General features: G+C 52.1%; 2 protein-coding genes across 2 annotated transcripts; one reads left to right on the top strand and one right to left on the bottom strand.

Moving 5' to 3' along the window:
• Positions 1-60: 60 nt before the first annotated feature.
• Positions 61-5,758, top strand: LOC135811854 (uncharacterized). The gene is made up of 4 exons (XM_065325094.1): positions 61-372; positions 1,718-1,831; positions 2,234-2,326; positions 4,076-5,758. The coding sequence occupies exons 1-4, from the start codon at positions 319-321 to the stop codon at positions 4,310-4,312; spliced, it is 498 nt and encodes a 165-aa protein (XP_065181166.1). The 5' UTR covers positions 61-318; the 3' UTR covers positions 4,313-5,758.
• A 1,495-nt stretch (positions 5,759-7,253) lies between these two features.
• Positions 7,254-23,816, bottom strand: LOC135812363 (AF4/FMR2 family member lilli-like). Its single transcript, XM_065325738.1, has 9 exons — positions 23,461-23,816; positions 19,615-19,717; positions 18,544-19,101; positions 17,795-18,217; positions 13,565-16,207; positions 11,207-11,258; positions 9,872-10,504; positions 9,182-9,298; positions 7,254-7,752 (listed from the first exon to the last, which is right to left on the bottom strand). Exons 2-9 carry the CDS (start codon positions 19,714-19,716, stop codon positions 7,493-7,495), a joined length of 4,788 nt encoding a protein of 1,595 aa, XP_065181810.1. The 5' UTR covers position 19,717; positions 23,461-23,816; the 3' UTR covers positions 7,254-7,492.
• Positions 23,817-25,057: the final 1,241 nt, after the last annotated feature.

The following is a 25,057-nucleotide window of genomic DNA, read 5'->3' as shown; positions in this document are numbered from 1 at the left end:
TCGCTTCTTGGTCCGCCATTTTAGTAACCAGGGCTACGGATATGGCGTCGGGTCGCCAAAAATCCTCTGAATCCAAAAAATCAATGACATTTTTTTCCAGTTTGAAATCTTTGAAAGCAATGACTATGTTGCCGCAGTGAGTCAACACCATTGTACCAAGGAAGAAAAAAGCACACAATATTCTGGCATAACAATCCTTTTCTTACTTGTTGTTGACGTGGCCGTGGATAATAATCACCTGCAGACGGTGTGGGGTTGCGATAGAACTTGTTCAAACACCATCTTCCGGCAGACTAGGCTTTGGCGTCTGAGGTCGTGATGTCCTTGGCAGAGACGAACACTCGAATCGAGCGTATTGAAGCCATCGAGAAGGTGAGCAAGAATGACTGCAAGCAACATTTAGCCTGGCTTGAAAGCACGGAAACTTGCTTGGGGTGCTTGCTGCTTCTTAGCTGATATTCAACTGGTGTTCACTGACAAAGTCTGTTACATCTGCAATATTGTTGCCAAAGCTAGCGCTTCTGAAAAGTAGCACTTTTTAATTTGTGTAACATTGAGAACGCAAACCCATCGTCAGCCTAGCCAATGCCTGAGAGATAGCGGTGTCACCACCCCCGAACCCGGTGGTCATACACTGTATGCGTGCAGTAGCAAAAAAAACATTTGCACGCCACTGAATATGATAGAAGATTGGTTCTGCACAAAGCAAGTTCCTGCAGTGGTTACAGTTCTCAGCGCGAAACTGGCCTGGCGCAAAACTCTCTCTCTCTCTCTCTCTCTCTCTCTCTCTCTCTCTCTCTCTCTCTCTCTCTCTCTCTCTCTCTCTCTCTCTCTCTCTCTCTCTCTCTCTCTCTCTCTCTCTCTCTCTCTCTCTCTCTCTCTCTCTCTCTCTCTCTCTCTCTCTCGGCGTGACTTTTCACCGTAGATCTACTCACCATTAATGCATTAGGCATACAGGTAGCACCGGGTCAAGAGAACATGTCCTTTCAACAAGCACCGGATCTGCACGACCGTTATCATTGCATCTTACTCTGCATGTGCGAGTTGTACGTTTGCCAGTGGAGTTGATCCGCTGGCCAACGCACAACTGGTCTTCCATCACCTGTACATACTGATAGTGCAGTGTCCTTTCCGAATAGGAAATACTGTACTGTAAGGCCAGTACTGTTAACGAACATTTAATTCTTGACTAGTTTGAGGGAAAGACCCCAAACGGGAAAGGTCTGAACATTTAATTATAACGATTTAACGAATTTAAGAAATTCGTTAACATTTGAAGTCGTTATGTACAAAACGGTATGTACCTGTACAGTCATTTGCCCGTTTTGAGCCGGAATTCGTTAGAATTTCACCTCGCTAACCCACTAAAATCCGGAGATCGTTAATTTTAATCGACGTTAGAATATCTGTATGTCTTTCAGTAGGCGCGCACAGTATGGTGTTGCTCTTGTCAGTCACCCTTGCAGGGGTTCTCTCACAGTGCACAGTCTAACCTCGTTAGGACCAACACCAGGGAACCAATGGTGTTGGATCGCAATACTACCGTAGTAGCGGAACTTCTTCTTGTCCATATTCACGGTGATCTATCCAGTAGGGATGTGAATGCTAGTTCTTCTAAATCAAACAATTCTTCTTAGCAGTGTTCTTCTTAACGATGTGTTTTTCACTGTGTACATGTAATAAATGTATGATTGTCATGTTTGGTTTTCTATTGAAGGAGATATCCTTGGCGTTGGAGTCGGCCGGAATGGCCGTGACGGAGCTCGCAAAGGAGACGTCGTCGCAAACAATGGCCAATGCGTATGCCACCAATTTTCTCCAGCATCTGCAGGTGTGTAGCATCGAACTCATGCTTGCACCGTTTTCTGTTTCGTGATCAAGCTCCCTTTCATCCATATGTCCCTGTGTATGGGTGTGAACATGAAGTGTGTCTTTGGCTGAGTGTGCATGAGGTGTGTGTGTGGGGGGGGGGGGGGGGGGTATGCATCCTGAAGACTGTGTGAGTCAGAGAGTTGTCTTTGTCATCATCTGGCTCTGCTTTATCTTTGAACGTGTGTGTGTGTGTGCTTGCGACATTGTGTCTCTCTTGATAGGTCTGCCGCGTTTATACACAAACACACACGCGTGCACACACAATCTGCTGGTGCTGTTTCTCACTCTCCCGTATTTCTCCTTGAAGTCTGTTCTATATGCCCTGTTTGGTGCTGGTGTTGCTTTGTTCTGGTGTGTTTAGAGGGTTGAGACTGGCCTGTCCGAGCAGATTGCCTACCTTGGACAAGTGTCCTCGAGCAGTGTGTGCGGCAACACGCCCCGCCTTGCAGAGCTTGTGAGTACCCTGTGTGTGTATGTGTGTGTGTGTGTGTGTGTGTGTGTCTCTCTCTCTCTCTCTCTCTCTCTCTCTCTCTCTCTCTCTCTCTCTCTCTCTCTCTCTTATTCTCCTCAGAGCCACCAGCCTTCTTTCATTCCTTCACCAACCTTGTTTCTACTCATCAATCTCTTGTCACTGTTGCATTCTTTTTGTCTCTCCATTAAAGGGGAAGTCCGGTGAAAAATTTAAATTTCAGGGTCGGTAGAGTTTCGGGCGCTGAGTCGAATGGTGTTGGTCCCACGTGTCTCCGACAAAGCGTTCTCGAGATATTTCCGTTTGAAAAACTGAGTTTCGGGGGCTGCGCCATGACGTCATGCGGCCGCGCCACACCCTCCGCAACGTCATAGCGTGCAGCTAGGTCAAAAGGAGTGCGTGAAAGCAATAGTGTCAGTGCTATTTCAAATGATTTGGCGACTGATATTAGCTGGTGCAAGCGATCCCGAAGACCTAACTCCTTGTGAGAGTGAGGATGCAGCCATGGCTGACCTTCATGAGTTTGGTCTGGGGCTGAGAACCTCGGTATTCAGCTGAAGAAATGGCCGCGCGGGCCGGTCAAGAGTGAGCGCTCTGAGTTTCCGACTGATGAAGAAACAGCAGCTATTGCAGACGAGGCTGATATAATTATCAGATCGCTGGAGAGCAGGGTCGCCAAAATGGAGAAGAGTGATGCGAGTGCTCTAAATGTTGTTCCATACCGATTCACTTAGACTCCAGTAGCCTGCCACATGGTGATGTTTTGGTGCGAACTTGGCATATTTCGGACTACTCAATTGGAGAACACTGCAGGCTCTTTGAACCACGGGCACGACTCTTCGCTCGCAACGCTATGGAATCTGAAAGTTCTAGGTCCTGGAGCTGTTCGCTGTTTTGTCACTTGTCACGGTTGTGCACTCATCGCTGTAGCATAAAATAATGAGGCGGGACTGGAGCGGAAAACTAAAATTTTCTTTCTCAAAGCACAACCACCGGCACCGGCAAGGAGAAACGCACGTTCTCTGACTACATGACTGGACGACTGATGCGAGTGTAGTACATGACAAGTCCGTGCGTTGACTAGTTTTCTGAGTCTTGTGTTTGGACTGGAGTCTTGTTGTAGATACTACTAGTACTAGCCCAGCACGGCAGTGCTGGAGTAGTTCCGTGTGTGATGAGCTTGTTGACTGCACTACAGCTAGCATGCACGTTGCACGCAGCGCATTGCTAGAGCCGTAGACTAGACTAGACGCCATTGCATGCTGACGGAAAAAGTCCAACTCGGAAACGGCTAAAATACGGTATAACCTCGAGGTTTAGCGAGCTGAAAATCACAGGGTACGTAGTGTTTGTAACACTGAATCGAATGGTCTTGGTCCGAAGAAGATGCGACAAACGGTTCCCCAATCGAACGCGCTCCGAATATGGCCATTTTGTACACGACTAGATGGTGTGGCTACCTGGCTGCACGCTGTGACGTCATCACCTGGATCTGGGTGATGCGCGCTCAAATTCGCACATGTTCGATTGGGCGTATCTGACGAACCATAGGCCGCAGCCTCCTCGGACAAAGACCATTCGACTCAGCGACCCGAACTCTACGGACTGTGAAATTTAAATTTTTCACCGGACTTCCCCTTTAAGTCATTCCGGCAGCAGCCCTGGCTGTGTGTAAGAGGTCTCATTCATGCTACTCTGTGTGTTGTTTTTGTTGTCGGCGTCTCCGTCTTGCAGAAAGTAGCGCACACCAGTCAGTGTGCGCGCGACGCCCATCGCCTTCTGGAAGAACGGCTGGCGGCGGCCAGTGGCAAAGTAACGCGGTACAGCTGTGAAGAGGGTGTGCAGCGTGGTGCCGCAACTGCTGCTGCTGCTGGACAATCTGCCGGAGAAGGAGGTGGTGCAAGCGCTCCAGTGAGAACAATAGCGACAATAACAGTAGCCAAGGGCGAAACTCTAATGGACGTACTATAGGCCCAGTTGCTGAACAAATGTCCGTACATGCGCTTGGAGCGGCGGAAGCGTCGATGCTCACTGTGACCGAGAGAGAGAGAGAGAGAGAGAGAGAGAGAGAGAGAGAGTGCATGCGTCACACAGCAACGTGACACGGTGCGTGTGCGAGTGTGCATGTCCCACCACTGCTGGCCGCAATGCCGCCTCCTGGAGCGCTCCTGTTCCATCTCCGGTGTGTTGTTCTTGTTGTGGACAGTTCGAAGCGTGGCTGTAGCAGCCTTGGCCCAATACCGTGGTGTTGTGAATGCGTGCGCGGACCGGAGACGCTCCCGACACTGCTGCGTTGTAGGACAACTAGAGTTTTGTGAACGCCTCTTCTGCTACCAGGGCTGGGCTGGAACACACTCGTGTCGGCGGGCGGGCGTGAACCGTGAAGTTACTTTACGTCCAGTCACTGCATCTGTTGAGATGGCGCAACCGCTAGCATGTGTGTTGCAGGCGGTGATAGTAACTGTGGCCGGCGATTGAATCTCCGGCCGGGCGTGCCACTCCAGTTCGCTGCTACTATGTGTGCTGCAGGCGGTAGTGGTAACTGCGGCCGGCGATGGAATGCACCGGCGTGCCATCACAGCTCAGTGTCCGCCGCCGCGGTGGCAGTACTCTGCACTACCCTGCACTACTCTGCACTACTCTGCATTCACCTCGACTGCCAGCCTCGGCAGCAATACCATCGCCAACTGCCATGCGGCGCTTTGCTTTCAACACTGAATTGCTGGTCAGCCGTGGCCACTCAATCTCATACAGGATGTCGACATCGGAACTCTCCACGCAAGCTTTCAGCGTGTCACTATTCACCCGCTGGAGTTGCACGGCCGCAGAGTCACTCACCATGGAACAGCATATCTAGAGCTACTGGAATGTCTGTCTGGGTTTTTCCTGGTATCTTGCACGTACACCGTATGCCCTGCCTGGCAATAGCTACTCTCTGTGCCGTTCCTCTTTCCACTGAACACACAGTCCATCAGCTACTACAAACTCTCCTATTGATTTAGTTGAGAGCGTAACACTGACCCGCTCCTGGCCTGGACTAGCCATTACAGTCGCAACAAAACAACATTGACGATCTTGCTGCCCTAGCTTCTGCAGTCACACCCACATTGACAGTCAGGCTGTCGTTAGCCATTGCAGTTAGCCGGGGCTGCTGTTGTTGCTCCACGCACACATGATTGTTTGCTTGCTTCTGACATGACTGACCTTTACCACCTCCCTCCTATCTCTTCTGTTGACCTGCTACATGCAGTAACCATTGGTAATTTTGTCTTTGAAGTTTGTCCTGCTCCCCTATAAGTGCATGTTAGATGTATGTGTCTGAACACGAGCAGGCAGTGACAGGTGGCTGGCCCGCTTCTCCCCTGATTTATCTTGATTTTCCCCTGCAGAAACTCATTTCTATTTACTTCAAAGTAGCATTATCTTTCTTTGTTCTGTGAGTCCACACACGCGCGTGCGCGCTCGCATGCACACACACCGAGTTACCATCGCTATCATTGCCTCTGGCGATGGGCGTCAAACGGTGTGTGTATGTGTGTGTCGCTCTCTCTCTCTGTCTCTCTCTCGCTCTCTCTCGCTCTCTCTCTCTCTCTCCCCCCCCCCCCCCCCCCCCCCCCACCCACACACACACACAGACAGACAGACACACGCAACACAGTGACACTTATAGTTATGGCAGGTGACACGGAAATCCGTGCAGAGTAACTGTGTTGTAGATTCTGATAGGACTGGTGAAGCGAAGCACATTGACATAGACACCACCAACTAACTGTGCTATATACAGGTCTAGTGAACTCAAAACTGCAAAAAAAACGACACATCAAGAGAAAAAAAGCTAGTGTGGTGGAGAAAAAAGCAAATCGGAAGGTACACAGAGCAAGGGGCAGCAAAGCACAGAGACGGTAAAACTTTCTAAGATTGCGCAGTCAACGAGCACAGGCCACCGACCATGTACGCAGGGGCACGGCCCTTGCCATGCACACCGTGCGTGTCCGGTGCCAGCAGCGTAGGGGTAAAGACACGGACAAGGGGGCAGGGTGGGGGGGAAGAGGACAGTAAAAAAAAATAACGATACTAAGTGGCCTAGTGAAAACGAAGCGTATAAGTATAATAACGGAGGGGCTGTGCGACAAGTTTGACAGTCAGGGTGCATAGGCATGTGCTAAGAGAGCAGATTCGGCAGACACTGCAGCCATTATCTTGGAGGACAGCAGAAGCCGACAGGCGTGACACATTTCGTGGAAATCAGGCAGAGCAGCGCCTCACCGGCTGCAGCAAGCGGCGGCGGCGGCAAGACGAAGACGGCAAAGTAAAATACGGCGGCAGCTGGCCAAGCAGCAGAACGGTGCAGGGCAGACCGACGGGCATAGAGTTAGTGCAAGCAAGCCTTGCTCGGCGGCAGGGGGTGTTGAATACGGATCAAGCGGTGTTCTCGGATTTGTTCAAGCTAGGCGACTTCAGGCTAGAAAAGAGAGAGCCGGATGAAGTAACTTCTCAATGCTAGAGAGCAACCCCAGACAGGCCGGGGCAAACATAAGCAAGCAAGGAAATAAGTAGGAAATGAGTAAGATATGTCTAAGAATGGGTATGTCAGTAGGAGCCAGTTGAGACAGATGTGCAAAAAAATACTACCACCCGGAGGTTAGCAAGACATGAGCATAGCTTCCAGGGTGCCAGTCACTAGAATACACAAGACAGCAAGACCACAAAACGAACAACAAAACACCACCCTCACCCTCACCAAACAACAAATTGACAATGGCGACAACACAAAAAGATACGGAACTAGTGGAAACGAACCAAACAACGAAACGGCGAGAAACGAAGCTGCCCGCTGGAAAGGCGGACGAGCCAACCATAGCACGGAGATATACAGCTCCTGACGCAGTCGTGCGGAAACGCGAGTAGGTCCCGTGAAACACAATACACGGTAAGTGTCAAGCAAGGCACAAACTGCAGCTCCAGCGACATACCAACAGGCCAGGGCAGGGCATTATCAAACACGCCAGCAGCCAGGGCAGGCGTTGTCAAACAGGCCAGTAAGAAAGCAGTACAGACGGCATCCATTGTTGGATGTGACCATCCACACTCACAGACCCACTCGACACAACACAACATCTGAAGTGTGTGCCCACCCTTGCTCAGCTACTGCTAGCTGGCTGGATAGTCCCACGGAAAGCGGGCTGTCACAGCTCCTGGATCCACGCCGCCCAGGCCGGCGAGGTAGGACACGTCGTTTAGCGCCACCGCCGCACCCTCCCGGTCCAGAAAGAACTGCTGCTGTTGTCGTTGCTGTTGGTCGTAGCCTAGCGGTATGGGTAGCTGACCGAGTGACACGGAGCCCTGCATGTACGGTGTAGGTATGCAGGTGTTGTTGGGCAAGATGGTGTTGGCTAGAACACCAGCACCGCCTGTATCTACCAAAGACACAGCAGAACACAGAGAATAGAGAGAGAGAGAGAGAGAGAGAGAGAGAGAGAGAGAGAGAGAGAGAGAGAGAGATAGATAGAGAGAGAGAGCGAGAGCGAGAGAGAGAGAGAGAGAGAGAGAGAGAGAGAGAGAGAGAGAGAGAGAGAGAGAGAGAGAGAGAGATAGATAGATAGATAGAGAGAGAGAGAGAGAGAGAGAGAGAGTGAGAGAGAGATAGAAAGAGAGCGAGAGCGAGAGAGAGAGAGAGAGAGAGAGAGAGAGAGAGAGAGAGAGAGAGAGAGAGAGAGAGAGAGACCGACAGAGAGATGGACACACAGACAGATAGAGAGAAAGATAGAGAGAAATACAGAGAGAAATAAGACGACCAAAGAGAGATAAAGAGCAAGGTTGCAATGGAAAACACAGTACGAATACAGTGCAAACACATCCACAACATCTACCCAGTACATTGAGAAGAATGAGAAAAAGCCACCCTCGCCTTTTAATGCTTACAGACACAGTACATACAATGAAAACAATTGCACGTCCCTAATTGTATGATCCGTACAATTCTTCCTGCTCACAATCGAGGTTTGAAAAGGAAAAAAACACGAAAGGAACTTGACCTTTGACCAGGTTACCCAAACTGTGCAGAGATAGAATACAACAAAAAGCACGGCGCTGCACCAACCCTGCATTATCACATTCAAAAGTGGGTTTAGTGCTTCAGCTTGGTCAGAAAAAAGGTTGAAGTGTAGTCCCACCCCCACCACAGGCGCTCGTATTATCAGAAAAAGGTTTTCACAAAAAATGTAAATTTTCTTGTTCATCACATCCAGACCAAGGTTCCGATTGAGGAACTGTGAACTGGTAAAAGAATCCTTTGACACCTTCGTTCGTTTTCATGAAGAAGGTTCATTTGGCAAATTGAGACCTTCGTTTCACCCCTATAATGGTTCGTCATCTTTCTGTTCGTTATTCCATAAAACATTCGTGAAGTGTCGATCCAGCTGGTACTGTTGATTGCAGTTGTATAAAAACCTCCAGTAATTTGCGTGTTCTAAAAAGCAGTTAATATTTCTGGTATTAAATCACTCATATAAAAAACCTGGTGCTATAAAAAACCTGTATAAAAAACCTGGTGCTGTAAAAAACCTGTATAAAAAACCCGGTGCTGTAAAAAACCTGGTGTCATAAAAAACCACTTTTTAGGAAAATGACTGGAGTTTTTTTAATACTAACATTTAAAACGAACTTAGAAGCGTGAAGCGTGTGCTCCTCGTTGGAGCAACCAACTTCTTTACTAACATTTAAATATAATATAAGCTGAGTCCCAAGTGTTTACAAGAAATAAAAAACCGAGGCGAATTCTATACGTAATAGACAGCAGTAGAGTAGTCAGAGGTCATGTGACTTGATGAGAGTGCTTACTTTGAGCAGTGGATGGCGATGCGTTTTCGGCACGGTGGCCCATCACACACAGATCCAGCCAGCTGAGTTTGTCTGTAGCGTTGGGCAAGCTGACAACCGTAAATGCACTATTGCCACCTGCACGAGGGCAACAGACAACAGCACAGCATGAACAAGGACTGCATGGTATTCACGGCCGGAGAAGAGACAGATCAGCAACGTGGAAAGCAAAGTAAAGACAAAGGAGAACGAAGAGAAAGAGAAAAAACGGTGACGTGGAACTTCACAGTCGTCGTCACCTTGCTGCGAAGCTTGGCAAACTACCAAAGTAAAAATATTATTCGTCATAGGCATCCAGGCAGACGCATGCAAGAAGACAGGCACACAGGCAGGCAGGGAGAGAGAGAGAGAGAGAGTGAGAGAGAGAGAGAGAGAGAGAGAGAGAGAGAGAGACAGGGAGAGAGAGAGAGAGAGAGAAGAGAGAGAGAGAGAGAGAGAGAGAGAGAGAGAGAGAGACAGGGAGAGAGAGAGAGAGACAGGGAGACAGGGAGAGAGAGAGAGAGAGAGAGAGAGAGAGAGAGAGAGAGAGAGAGAGAGAGAGAGAGAGACAGGGAGACAGGGAGACAGGGAGAGAGAGAGAGAGAGAGAGAGAGAGAGAGAGACAGACAGTAAGTAAGCACTAGCAAAAGCCACATGGACACACTCGCTTACCCCGTTGTAGCTGCTGCTGTTGTTCCTTTTCTTGCTCCAAGGCTGCAGCTGCCGCCGCCGCAGCAACGAACGACCCGTGCACTTCAGACTCTGTGACATGGTGATGATGGTGATGGTGATGGAGAGGGTCGCCGACCGAGTGCTGCGCAAATACGGAGTCATCCTTGCCGCCTGGAGACGCAGGAACAGCGCCTAGCAGAGAGGACGGCGCGAGCGGCGCCGCGATATCCATGAAGTCCTCGCCACCCGTCCCACCACCAGCTGCAGTGCCACCACCAGGAACAGCGGCACCTCCGATGGCCATCGGCGATGGTATCATACTACCCAGCATGGGTAGGCTGGGGTGAGAGCTGTACACCGGCTGCATGAGCGACGACGGCGAGGGGAAATCCCCCGTGTACAGATTCGATGCGCTGTGCGTGCGGTGCAGGTGACTCGTAGCGTCCTCGCCCGGCATTCCCGTAGTGACGACGGTGGCAGCGACGGCGGCCGGTAGAGAGGTCAGCGAGGACGGCCCAGAGCCTGCGCCCATACTGCCCACATTGCCGGCGACAGCTGCCGTGCTAGCCAGGTCCATACAGGCCAGGCTGCCAGGCTGTGGTAGAGGCAGGGATGTGTCACTGAACGCCATGTCTGCGCAGGAATACATGTCACACACGAACGGTGTACTAGTAAGTAAGGAGTACAGCATCACACACGGACATTGTAGGTAAGCGCAGACGGAGAAGAACACATGAGCGCATGCCACTAGTGTAGCTTCAAGTCTTAAGGGCAATGTGTAACAGGGGCTGAGAGGAGTACTGCTAGTTAACCCTTTCACTACCCATTATTTTCGCAATTGAGTCAATTCACAGTCTACAAAATACTTCGTCGTGCGCCAATTATGGACCAAGGAGTGAAAGTGATAGTTGCAGTCGATAGTCAAGGTCTTTCTGAAGACGTAGAGCCATCATTTGTAATAATCCGACAATATTTGAGCGTGTGACGAAATATTTAGTGATCGCCTATTGCATCGATCCACATGGATCGATATTTGAATGGCTGGTAGTGAGAGGGTTAAGATAATCCACATGACACACAGGTCACTCTACTACCTACAATGGTGATACATGTGCCCCAATACACACACACACACACACACACACACACACACACACACACACATACACACACACACGCGTGCTTAGGTTTTCAGCATCAGCTGCAAGCCTCAAACATAAACCAAGGAGACAGTGAAGGCAGCAGTAGCAGAAGCAGCATTGCAGAGTAAACATGACATGCCAACAAACACAACAAGTGTACACCAACAACAGCCAACACGACACGGGCACTAACCTTCTTTGCTGATGATGTCGAGAAGTTCATCCATACTGCTACAGCGCACACCCTGAACACCAGCAACCAGCAGAACACACACACATACACACACACACACACGCACACGCACACACACACACGCACACACACACACGAACACACACACACACACACACAAATAGAAGATCATAAATTAGTAAGAAAACAAAAGAAGTTCTTACCAAGACCCATAGCAAACAACAGGATCGTGCCCAGACGGATGGAGTAAAGTCTCTCTTTGGCCATCCTCTTAGATTTCCGGCGGAAAAAAACTGGCCTCAAAAGAAAGGCAGTCTATCCAAACAGGTCGGAATGCAGAGTACTGTGAAAGCAAGTTTTTGCACGGACATTTAATTTTCTCAGATTCATTCAAAGAGGGGCTGAACTAAATTTTAAAATCCTGAACCACTAAAGGGTGACTTGTTCAGCTTTTAATGCGTTTCGTTCTCCGTGGGCAAAGTTTCCAGCATATGAACTTAGCAATTGCTTTGAGTTGGACGAAACTCTCGACTACCGCACAGTCTTGCGAGAGCACCCCACCTTGACATTACCTCCAGGGAAAGGAAAATCATACGGCAGAGTGCAACGAAGTTAGTACGGTGCGAGCTGCAGTGCACTAAGGTCACACTTAACATGTTGCTGTGTGGAGCTCGCATCCGCTAGAAGGAAAACTTACATGTTGTTGGTTTGACAGCATGAAACAAGGTGGAGGACACCGTGTTAGGAAAATGCTGTCAAACCAACAATATGTGTGAACTAAAACAAGGTAACCTAATACCATAAGGTAAACTTAGTACGGATTGACAGCCCAACGTGCAACGTGTGTACAAGGTACGTATCGTAAGGTACGTATCGTGTGACCTACGTGCCACCTCCAAAACACGGCCACGAAAAGGTAGCGATGGTGGGGCGCTCTTGCGGTACTTTGAAGGAAATGTTCCTCTCATATAGTAAGGACGTGAAGCGATGGTGGGGCGCTCTTGCGGTACTTTGAAGGAAATGTTCCTCTCATATAGTAAGGACGTGAAGCGATGGTGGGGCGCTCTTGCGGTACTTTGAAGGAAATGTTCCTCTCATATAGTAAGGACGTGAAGCGATGGTGGGGCGCTCTTGCGGTACTTTGAAGGAAATGTTCCTCTCATATAGTAAGGATGTGACAAGATCGGTCTCTAAAGATACAAGCACCCCAGTCTCCTAATGCAGTTGTTTCAGTGGCTGCCGTACACAGATGTAAAGGTATGGACACGTTGCCTTTCATTAATTTGAAAGGGATTACTGCTCAACAGCAAGTAACAGTATGAACTATTTTGAAGTAACAGATATCATATCCAACAATTCACAGTCGTTGGACGAGAGCTAAGCAATCAGATGAACAGGCACACCCACCCACACCCATGCCCACACCCAAACGTACACCCATACCTATAAACACACCCACACCCACACCTATACCCACACCTATACCACCACATATACCCACACCTATACCACCACATATACCCACACCTATACCCACACCTATACCCACACCTATACCACCACATATACCCACACCTATACCCACACCTATACCCACACCTATACCCACACCTATACCCACACCTATACCCACACCTATACCCACACCTATACCCACACCTATACCCACACCTATACCCACACCTATACCCACACCTATACCCACACCTATACCCACACCTATACCCACACCTATAAACACACCCACACCTATAAACACACCCACACCCACACCTATACCCATACCGATAAACACACCCACACCTATACCCACACCCACACATACACCCATACCTATAAACACACCCACACCTATAAACACACCCACACCTATAAACACACCCACACCCACACCTATACCCATACCGATAAACACACCCACACCTATACCCACACCCACACGTACACCCATACCTATAAACACACCCACACCTATAAACACACCCACACCCACACCTATACCCATACCGATAAACACACCCACACCTATACCCACACCCACACGTACACCCATACCTATAAACACACCCACACCTATAAACACACCCACACCTATACCCATACCGATAAACACACCCACACCTATACCCACACGTACACCCATACCTATAAACACACCCACACCTATAAACACACCCACACCCACACCTATACCCATACCGATAAACACACCCACACCTATACCCACACCCACACGTACACCCATACCTATAAACACACCCACACCCACACCTATACCCATACCGATAAACACACCCACACCTATACCCACACCCACACGTACACCCACACCTATACCCACACCCACACGCAACTTACCGAGTCGACGTTCATGGGCGTGCCGTCATGGGAGAGCGAGCCGCTAAACGATGAGCTACGCGGATGATAGAACGCCGACACATGCCCAACACCAGCACCAGCACCAGCAGCACCGTGTTGCTGAGATTGTTGGTGCTGCTGATCGACACGCGGATAGTCCGCAGTGGCCGTGGCCATGTGCCGCGAGATCGTCCGCGGCGACATTGAGCGCAGCGTGCGCGGCGACCGGCCGATTGGCGACCCGGCAAAGTCCACCGAGCCGCTGTCGGCGCGTCTCCGTGACGACGGGCTGCAGGGCTGCGAGGAGCACCGGTTGCCCGGCGACCACGGCCCGAGAGACGGCAACGATGCGGCCGCCGAAACACCCGGTGATGTAGAGTAGTCGGGCATGGATACCTCCATGGAGTGGAACAGCAGTGGCGAGGAGCTCATTAAGTTGTTGGACCGCGGACTGCCAAACGAATGCTGCGTGGCGGCAGACGGCGAGCCGAACGGTTGGTACGGCGACGGAGCACACGGGATCTCGGGAAACGTGAGAGGCGACGATGTGACCGCGCCCAGCACCGTGGAGCCCTCCGTCTTGCTGCGCGTCCGGTAGCTACCGGATGGCGATGACAGCGAACGTTGCCCGGCGGCGACGCTGGGTGATGTGCTGCGCGGAGAATGCTGCTGTTGGTGATGATGGTGATGATGGTGTGCTGCTCCCGGACCGTGCTGGCCGGGTATGGCGCCGGAGAAGGACGCAGACGATGGGATCGGCGTGGGCTGCGAGGCCATGCGACCCGTCCGCGACGCCCGATGGTGATCGTCCAGAGCTACGGCGGCTGCGGCGGCTGCAGCGGCACTGCTACCATTGGCCAGCGCCGCCATGTGCAGGTTGTGCTGGCTGGAGTGCGGCGAGTGCTGAGGCGACTGCACAGGGGAATTGGGCATGGAGAGCGAGCGCGGGCTGCGGCAGCCGGGGCCCGTCATGCTGGACGAGGACGCTGCGCGGGCGCGAGGACGTATCGGCGGCGACTTGGGGGAGTTGCTGAACGAGTTTGTGCGCTGCACGATCTGCGCCGGGTACGTGGCGCCCTGCGCCAGCGGGGAAACGAGAGCGGCGGCGCTCGAGGGGACAATGCGTGGAGAGAGTGGCAGTACTGTGGGTGCTTCGGCTGGACCGGCCGGCACTGCTGCCGCTGCTGCATTCGGTGCAGGGCTGGAGGGCGAAGACGGCGACATACTGAGGGATTTGGAGGCGCGCAGCGGTGCGTGCATGTGTAACGTACCTGCCGCAGTGCTCGTAGGCATGGGCACAAAGATACCGCCAATCATTGCCGGCGTTGCTGCTGCTGCTCCCACCGCCGCTGTTGTTGACGCTTGAGAGGCGGTCGCCGAAGAGAGTTGCGGTCCGGGCAGGGAATGCTGTCGATGCGGATGGTGGTGATGGTGATGATGATGATGGTCGCGCCCGGACGCACCATGACCAGACTTGCCACCACCGCCCAGCGTCGACACCCAGGACTGCTTCTGATTGGCGGAGCGGCTGCGGCGCTTGTTGCTGCGCTCGCGAAGCGTCGGCTCGTGCTGCATCTCGGCAATCTGCTGATTCTGCGAGGCCAGGAAGTCGGCGTCGCGGTGCCGACCGCGCGAGCCAAGCTCCTCGCGTTGCCGGTGAGGGGACAGGACTTCGCTACTGGAGCGTCGGCTGGGCAGTGACGATCTCCTCTCCTTTTCCTGCTCCTCGACTTGCTGCTGTAGTGCCTGTTGCTGCTGCAGTGCCTGCTGTTGCTGCTGCTCAAGCTTCTTCTGCTGGTTGGCGTCAATCTTGCGCTGCGTGTCGTCGAGTTGTTTCTGCACGAGCTGCATCATCAGGTCCTGCTGCTGCTCAGGCATGAGCAGGTTGAGCGCGTCGATGTGCTGCTGTCCGTTGGCAAGGTGATTAGGGCGTATGGCAGTGGGCCTGGCCAGGCCGGACAGGGCGGCGTTGCGCAGTTCGCTACTCGCAGTGGCCGAGGACGCAGAGCCCACGCTGCTGTTGTCGTCAGACCAGATGCACACGGGGCTCGGCACCTGGGCGGCGGACGAGGCGTCGCTGGCACTGTCGACATCGCTTGCCGTGCCAGCGACCCCATTGCTGACGCAAGCTATGCCGCCACCACTGCCAGCTACGTTCAACTGGCCATCAAGCAATGGCGGGGCGGACGGCGGCCGCTCCAGCTGTGGCGTGGGACAGTTTGACGAGGAGGACATGGGCGTACCGGTGGACATGCGAATGACATCGGACGATGCTCCGGTGCTTGCTGGCGACATCGCCACGCCAGCACTGCTACCACCACCACCGCCATTACTGCTGGCCATGCTGTCTGCCGGTGACGGCGGTACGCTATCCAGAACCTGACGTGCCATGCTGGACGACGATGATGACGGCGCCGGTGACGACATGGAGCGTAGAATGCGTGCCGATGCCGTCGTCGCTGCTGCACTGCTATTGCTGCGCATGCTGGCCGCGTGCTGCTGCAGACGCTCGATCAGCGCCACCTTGTTGCCGGACTTCAGCAGGCCGTTGCGCTGCAGCTCTGCGCGCAGCTCCGCCACGCTGAAGCGGTTCAGGTCCACATTGGCGTAGCCGTTGTGCCCGTTTAGCCAGTTGTTGGACGCCTGCAGGGGAACAACGGCAGCGAAAGCGAGAGCATGATCAGGACTGGAATCACTGAATGGCCTTAGCACAATCAACTGCAGTAAACCTGTCCCAGAGGACCACTACAACTAGGACCAAGAGTACATAACCCCCCATCAAGAGTACATAACCCCCCATCAAGAGTACATAACCCCCCAAGAGTACATAACCCTCCAGAGTGTGCAACGCCTGATCCAACTCTGCACAGGGTCTTGGTCGAGCGTAATCGCATCTTCTGATGTCATGCGTACACGCCACACCAGCACAAGGCCGGTCTCGAGGCAGGGCACCGTTGTTCTTGATCCGAGAGTACCCGCAACTCCCCGGGTTCCTCTCAGATGTGTACGGTATTATGACGCAAAGATGCGATTACGCTCGACCAAGACCCTATGCAGAGCTGGATCAGGCGTTGCACACTCTGGAGGGTTAAATACTCTTGCTAGGACCCATGGCTGTGTTACTTCCAGTGAAACGACACTGGACACCAAGACCAGCTGTACACGAGGACCACATGGGTAGGTGTCTTGAGCAGTCGCCGTATCACTGTACATAATACTAGACAGCTGGCCCCGCAAAGAGGCTACAGAGGCTGTGCGACTAAAGCCTGATTCCTACTTCATCTCGCGTACGGGAAACCCATCGCGCGACCGTCGTGCGATGGGTTTCCCGTACGCGACATGAAGTATGAATCGGCCTTGAGTCATCAGTTGATTTAAAGTATAGAAAAAAGGACCAAGAAACTACAAGCTACGCTATAATGTCCACTAACACCACCAGTTACTAAACAATTAGCTCATGCGATAACATTGCACGACACTGACCGAGGGCACTGACGTTCTACAACTAACTGGCTAACAGCTCTAGCACTTGTTTTGTATGGAGTGGCCAAGCTGTGGTACCATAACCACTGGTTTGCAACCCCATACATAGTATGCACGACGATGACATTCACTACATACAATGCATACACCATCATGTCATTCACAGAACTGCTATCATAAAAGTGTGCGTGTGCGTGTGTATGTGTATGTGTATATGTGTGTGTGTGCGTGTGTGTGTGTGTGTGTGTGTGTGTGTGTGTGTGTGTGTGTTGTGTGTGTGTGTGTGTGTGTGTGTGTGTGTGTGTGTGTGTGTTGTGTGTGTGTGTGTGCGTGTGCAACGCCATGCCAAATACTGTTGACTTTGCGATTTCTCTCTCTTCCCTTCTCTCTTCTTGTCGTTGTCTCCCGCTTCTGGGAGCGGCGTGGCCCGATAGGGTAGCTGTACATAGTAGTAGTAGTAGTAGTAGTAGTAGTAGTAGTGTGTGTGTGTGTGTGTGTGTGTGTGTGTGTGTGTGTGTGTGTGTGTGTGTGTGTGTGTGTGTGTGTGTGTGTGTGTGTGTGTGTGTGTGTGTGTGTGTGTGTAATCCCAGCACAAGTTGCCATGTCTAACATAGCTGTTCGCTATCATCGCTTCCGCGATGGGCATGTCTGAGGTCTGAGGTGTGTGTGTGCGCGCGTGTGTGTGCATGTGTACGTGAGTGCAGCAGCAGCAGCACAATCAAAAAGGACACCAGGAGGCCCACTGACCGCTTCTTTGCGCCGCATTTCGGCGAGCGCAGGCGGCGCGGGCAGGATGAACTTGCGGTTGGGATTGTGGAACTGTGCGTGAAGCAGCTGCCACTGCAGCATCAGCGTCTGGTGATAGAGCAGTAGCTTGTGCTGGTCGTCCAGTGGCAGCACGGGGAGGGGAACGTTCGCAGCCGCCGCCGACGCCGCTGGACTGGCGGGATCACTGCCGTTGCTCAGCGTAGCCGGGCCGCCGTTGCTGGACAGGCTGGCGGCAGCGGTGGCGGTGGCGGCGGCCGCGGTGGTAGCACTGCCGTTGCTGGCTGTCGTCGTCGTCACGACGGGCACGGCGGGAGACTCTGGCGGAGCAGTCACCGTTGCAACTGGCGCAGACTTTGCTTTCGGCTTGTTTGGCTGGTACTCGGAGAACTTGAGCTGTTTCACCTATCAACGTAACAAAGAAATAGAGAAAATACAGTGGGTGTAGAGCCTTTCCCGTTCAGTATAAAAGCTCCCTTCAAATCTAGCTAAATTTATCTTTATCTGTCTGTCTCTCCGACTCCCTCCCTCCCTCAGGCTCTCGCCCACACACACACGCCCACACACATGCACACACATGCACACACGCATGTACACACACACCTACCCCCCCCCCCCCCCCACATGTACCATGTACACACACACACACACACACACACACACACACACACACACACACACACATACACACCACACACACACGCCCACACACACATCGTCCAATAGCTAACCTTAGTTCGGCCCGAATGTCGCCGACGTGCCGTTTTCGGCGAGGTGGCGTTGAGATTCGCTGCGCCGCCGGCTCCATTGCCCTGCGCCGCAGTTGGTGCCGCCGCTGGAAACAGGTTAAGTGCCTGGCTGAACAGGCTGGCATGGGCAGCAGCATGTGCCGCGGCTGCCACGTGAACGGACGTCGTCGCACCACCACCCCCACCGCCAGACCTGGCCTGGTGTTGCGGCGTGGAGGCGGCCGATGGTGGAGCGCTGCTGGCAGTGGTCTTTGCGCGATGACCAGCACCTTTGGTGGCGTGCTGGCCACCACCAGCGGCGCCTGAGGTGGTGTGAGCGGGCGTCGACGGAAACGAGCCGTGCCGATGCCGCGGCATGCCGGCAGCCGACGTGGTGGTGGCTGTCGACAGCGACGGTCCCGCGGCCGGCCCCTGGCAGCGCTGGTAGTGCAGGTCGGCGCTCATGGACGAGGTGCGCGTGATGGACGTATCGATCTGCGCCGTAGTGCACACCACCGTGGTGGAGGAGGTGCGGCCACTAGGGATGAACGACATCTCCATCTACACACACACACACGCACCAGCAGCAGTGGATTCATACCGACAGAGAGATCACACAACAAATCACACATTCAATCATGAAACTATCATTACCTTACGGTCTCGTATTACAGACCGAGTTGTTACCACCGCCAGCCTAATTTCAAGATGCACAAGCCTGAAGATCGTGCCGACATGCCATGAAACTTCAGTAACAGTTAGAAGGTACTTCCAATGGACATAACAACTTTATAGACGAGGTCAACACCAACATACAACCAGCTTGTACACACAGCTACGGTACTTGACGTACAGCAGTACAGCGTAGTTAGTACGGGAGAATGTAATTCGGATATGCTCGTCCGCACGTCTGTTACAGTCCATCTGGTTTAAATTGCCATGCTGCCAGACTGAAGACAACACGCGTGTGTGCATGCACACACCGTGACACACACACACACACTCTCACACACACGCGCACACGCGTGCACGTACACGCACACACGCGCACACTGTCACATACACACACCGTACCGGCAGCTCGGTAAGCTCCCGCTCGTCCAGGAAGCTGTCACCACCCATGCTTGGGAGCGACGATGGCCGACGAAGATGCTCCTCGCTCTCTTCCTCCTCCATTCTAATTGCACAAACCACATGGAGACAATACAACGTTAATCTTGGGCAGCCTGTCTTTAGCCCCTCCCCTTTGCTCCAGATCTTCAATGCTGGCCAAAGAAATCCAACCTCATGAATAAAATAGCCCCGGGCACTAAATGGTCTGTACACTCTAACGCGGTCCTACTTTATTCATGAGGTTGGATTTCTTTGGCCAGCACTGTACGAATCCAACAGTGTGCAGCTTCTGACCTTTCTGCATGGGTGTGTGTCACGGCGAAATGCCTGGATTACATAACATTTGGTGCAGATCTGAGGCGGTGCGTGACGTAGCGCGTACAACTGAGCTGCAGTTGTGCAGAAAGAGGCCTGCATGAATCCTGCTTGTATACGCTACATCACCAAAGTGTTGTGGTCCAGGAATTTCGCCGTGACAGCATTCCATTCGAGCTACACACGCTGGGTGTCATCAAGAGTACAGTACATAACCCCCAAGAGTGTGCAACTCCAGCTATGGGGTCTGCGTACGCGACGGCAGAACTTCACATCACGTGCAGAACGCGTACACATGATTCGCACCCTGTGCACGAAAGATACAGGGTTGTACGCAACCCTGCTTCGGGTTCAACTCTCCTGTGGTCACTTTGCACTGTTTGCCAGCGTAACCTTTTGAACCACGTCACGTGATGTGAAGTTCTGCCGTTGCAGCACTGTATAGAGGTTGTGCAGGCAGTTGCACACTCTGGGGGGGGGGGGGGGTCATGTACTCTTGGTTTCATGCACCGTTGATTCTACCCCCCTACATGCACACTTTTATTATCCGATGATCTTGTTTTGTTTGCTATAATTCCGTGATTTTCTGTTGGTTGCTTTTCTGCTGTGCGAATAAATGCAGTGTCCACTTCTAAAAAAAATTATAAAAAGACTTAGTACAACTCAAAAAACACAAAAAAAACATGCATGCTTAATTGCCTACACACTACATGTATCAAGAGTACATAACCCCCAGAGTGTGCAACGCCTGATCCAGCTCTGCATAGGGTCTTGGTCGAGTGTAATCGGATCTTCTGATGTCATGCGTACACTCCACACCAGCGCAAGGCCGGTCTCGAGGCAGGGCACTGTTGTTTTAGGATCCAAGAGTACCCGCGACTCCCCGGGTTCCCCTCAGATGTGTACGGTATTATGACGCAAAGATCCGATTCCACTCGACCAAGACCCTATGCAGAGCTGGATCAGGCGTCGCACACTCTGGGGGGTTATGTACTCTTGGTATTATGGTGCAACGATCCGATTACGCTTGACCAAGACCCTATGCAGAGCTGGATCAGGCGTTGCACACTCTGGGGAGCTATGTACTCTTGCATGTATGCATGCCTGATCATGAGCAGTGGACATTTGGCATACAACCCTTGTGTTTGTGATGACAGTAACACGGGCATGTACAGACGCCACTGCAATGTGAGACCACACAGTCCTGGTCCCCCCCCCCCCCCCGTCTTGGGTATCAGAATGTACCGCATGCGCAACCCAGTAGTGAGTTGTGTATGAGGCGTGGCAACCTACTGTAGAACTAGCTATACCCCTAGCCAAGAGCACATACAGTGAGACCTGTCTAAGACGACCGCTCAAGGGGCCTTCAAAACATGGTCTCTGTTACCAGGTGGTCTCCTTATCCAGGGTCATGTGACTGGAAACAGCATCCCTTGGTCCTGGTTTCAGTGGTCTTCTAGGACAGGTGACAGGTTTTACTGCAACCCCCCCCCCCCCCCCCCCCCCCCCCAGAGTGCGCAAGTTCACTTATCAGATCTGGGACGGCGAAGTCCGTGTTGCACGTCATAATAGTGACATCATGAGTAGGGGAAGTGTGGACGCGGCGCATGGCGTCGATGGAATGAGGCGAGTCCGACCCAAAAATTGACGTACATCACGGATTACGCCGTCCCGCAACCCCATCCCAGTTGCGCACTCTGGGGGGTATGTACTCTTGCCCTGGCCCTATCCTGTTTATTGTACCCGTACTACAAAAAAAAAACAGTTCACAGAATGCCACCGTATGCATTTCCACCCTGCAGCCCCCTCACGGCACCGGGCCCGTACCGGGATAGCTCGCGGGATACGTTCGCGCCAAAATAGGAGTACATGTGACTGAATCTCCATGGCGGCATCACTCACGCGATGGACCCTGCCGTCGTGTAAATCGCCTCTTAAGAATAATGTTGTCCCTGAATGCACATTGCTCTACTAAGATGCACAAATGATGCAGGACCTATAAACGTACTGCTCAGCCTGTCCCATGGGGAGCTGCCCTCGCACACCACCCTCGCACACCATGCACACGTACATCCTGTGCTTTCGGGCTGTCGACGACGCACTGCAGTGCAGCATCGACGTGTGCGTGACAACCGCAAAAGTTGACTGGACTGCAACTTAGTCACTACTGCTGATCAATGTTGGGGTGAGGGTGGGGGGGGGGCAGGGGGAGAATGGGGGGCAGGGGGAGAATGGGGGGCAGGGGGGGGGGGGATACTGCACCAGCTGTATGCTCTGCTTTGGCGAACGGTTTGAGACTTTTGCGACGACATTACACGACCAGGTCTTGAGCAAGCAGGGGCTGAGTGAGTGACTGAAATGGAGAGTACTTCTCATCTAGCGGACAACATTCAGCACAGCTGGTCGAGCAGTCAGAGGGAGGGAGTGAGTGAAAGAGAGAGAGAGAGAGAGAGAGAGAGAGAGAGAGAGAGAGAGAGAGAGAGAGAGGGGGGGGGGTACTTCTGATCCAGGGACCAACATTCAGCACAATGCAGGGGCGTCGGACACGGTACGGTCACTACGGTATTGACCGTGCCACTGTCTGCCCCAAGTACCCCGTGAATCAATAAAATACACTGATTTGGGCTCAGAAATTCCAAAATTTTCGGCTCAGCCACCCTCCCTCACGAGTAAATTGTAGTTCAGATGGCCGACCGTACTACACTAAAATACCTTCCGACGCTCCTGCAATGGGTTGAGCTGGCGGGGAATGAGTGAGTGAAATGGGGGAGCACTACTCGACCAGGGGGCAACATTCAGCACAATGGATTGCCAGCGAATACTTTTAAACTGTAAGGCAATCAGCAGCATGCCCACACTGTGTAATTTTAGGGGAGTCCTGGTACATTGCATACAGCAGAAACAGACATTGACAGCCCACTGGACTGTCAACACGTGTAGTACAATGTACATGTAGCATGTGACCAAGGACATCGAAACTCTCCATATATCCATCGCTCTAGGCACACTGCACCACGGGTCCCAGAGTCCAAGGCAACCACTGAGCGAGAGAGCACTCACCGACTGCTTTTTGCCGTCAACAAGAACGTATGGAATTGTCCACAATGTCGTGAATAGTACTAGTAATCTACAAAAACTGATGGACAAGGATACATTTGGGGACATTCACAAATGGACACCTGCCCCTGCCCAATGCCTGCTGAACTTCCGACTGCTGGGCAGGATTTCTTCTGTCTTTCTCCCTCGCGGCGCCCTACCAGCCCTGGCACGCCACTATACACGTCTGGAACGCAGCTACATCCCTCGTAGATCGCCTCACACGACATTGCACTGCGAGGTTTCTACGCCAATTCTCATGGGTGACAAACACACAAGCCACGGCCCCGAGGCCGCCCAGACAATGCCAACTATACAATGGACGACCGACTGTCCAACAGGACGATCAACGGCATTTCTTTAACTCAAATACATAATACAGTCGGACAAACTCACCTCTGATTGAATGGGAGACGCCAGTTGAAGCAAACAAATTGCAATTATAAATTGTCAATATTATGCCACGTTTCCGCAGCTCTCCAAGACATAATTCCACTCGCGATGCGGCCAGCAGCACAGCGAGAGATAGGTCCAAAGCAGCGTACCAGCAACAGGAGCAACTTCACATAATCCTAAATCTGTCAATGGCTAGACTATCGTTCAACTTCATCGATCAAAGGGTCAAGTCCCAAAGAGTGCTCGAATAAACTGACACAATTTCAGTGAAGCTAGTCAGTGTGAGTGTGATCTCCTGAGGAGCTCATCATGCCAGCATAGCAAGCGTACATAACCCCAGCATACACTGCATATCTCTGTCATGACGTCGGTGGTGCATCAGCTGGGATCCCCGGGAACAGGGTTCAACAGGCATGCCGCATGGGGCGGGGGGGGGGGGGGGAGGTCGGGAACACATCTGTCTCAAGTCTAATAATACGCATCGAAATGACTCGAATTTGCGCCGAACGCATTTTTGTAAAGCTGATTTCCGCTCGTAGACCAGGATCTAGGATATAATATTATGGGCAAACGAGAACTGACCTGCTTGTACATGATAACAAGAGTACATGAAAACCGGTTTTCATGTACTCTTGATGATAATTATTATGACGTTGTGTACAAGTACGATGGCAATCAGTGGTCGTGTAGCTGTCTGTGTCACTGGCCCAGCTGTTAAAAAGTGGCTCTTCTTTCTCCTCTTCCGGAGTTCTTCCTTAGGCTGGCCAATGTCAGTCCAGGGAGAGGAAACCGGCATCCTGCTGTCGCCCGCCAGCTGAAACAACAGCGAACGGTAATCTTCCGGGGTGGGAGCAAGAGGAGGCTCCGAGCAGTAACGTTGCCGGTACAGTCTGTATCGGCTATAGTATAGTGCATCAAGGGCGTCGGACACGGTACGGTCACTACGCGGTTTTGACCGTGCCACTCTTTGTCCCAAGTCCCCTATTCCGTAATTCAGTACTTTCATTTCCGCTGCTAGGGTACCCTGTAAGAAGGCCTTAGGCCTGTGGGGATTGCCCTATCAAAAATTTAATAATAATAAGTACCCCGTGAATCAATAAAACGCACTGATTTGAGCTCTGAATTTCCAAAACTTTCGGCTCAGCCTTCCCTCCCTCACGCCTAAATTATACTTGAGTTCAGGCGGCTGACCGTACCCCACCGTAAATTGCCTTCCGACGCCCCTGCGCATCCTCTTGTTTCCAGTGTTTTCAACTTTTCATCAATAATATACACTACAAGCTACTTTAGGCATGGGCGGGTAATGTTATGGCTCGCATTATAGTCCCTTTTTTCCAGGTGGCATAATGCTGGCATATTATATACTTGTAGGGCTTATAGGGTTTATCGGGTGTTAGCGGCCGTCGTGAGTTCCCTTCGGGAATCCAGAACGGACACGATAATTTACTTTTTTTTTTAATGCTGGCATTATAACACCATTTCGCATGCAAAATTGGCATTGCAAGCATAATAGCCGGTCGACAACGGTGTCATGCATGAAGCTGGCTAGGTCCAGTTCCGAAAATCGTGCATCTGAACCCGTCCGGCTTCATCCGGA

The sequence above is a fragment of the Sycon ciliatum genome, chromosome 3, assembly GCF_964019385.1.
Source record: "Sycon ciliatum chromosome 3, ocSycCili1.1, whole genome shotgun sequence".
In the NCBI taxonomy this organism is placed as follows: Eukaryota; Metazoa; Porifera; class Calcarea; order Leucosolenida; family Sycettidae; genus Sycon; species Sycon ciliatum.
This window is presented reverse-complemented; position numbering and strand designations above follow the sequence as displayed.

Excerpts from the sequence above, each read along its gene's own strand:
- LOC135811854 (XM_065325094.1), top strand. The coding sequence starts at position 319 with ATGTCCTTGGCAGAGACGAACACTCGAATCGAGCGTATTGAAGCCATC. Across the intron at positions 1,832-2,233 it reads ATTTTCTCCAGCATCTGCAG|AGGGTTGAGACTGGCCTGTC; the intron begins GTGTGTAGCATC and ends TGGTGTGTTTAG. Across the intron at positions 2,327-4,075 it reads CGCCCCGCCTTGCAGAGCTT|AAAGTAGCGCACACCAGTCA; the intron begins GTGAGTACCCTG and ends TCCGTCTTGCAG.
- LOC135812363 (XM_065325738.1), bottom strand. The coding sequence starts at position 19,716 with ATGGAGGAGGAAGAGAGCGAGGAGCATCTTCGTCGGCCATCGTCGCTC. Across the intron at positions 19,102-19,614 it reads GGGAGCTTACCGAGCTGCCG|ATGGAGATGTCGTTCATCCC; the intron begins GTACGGTGTGTG and ends GTGTGTGTGTAG. Across the intron at positions 7,753-9,181 it reads ATCGCCATCCACTGCTCAAA|GCGGTGCTGGTGTTCTAGCC; the intron begins GTAAGCACTCTC and ends TGGTAGATACAG.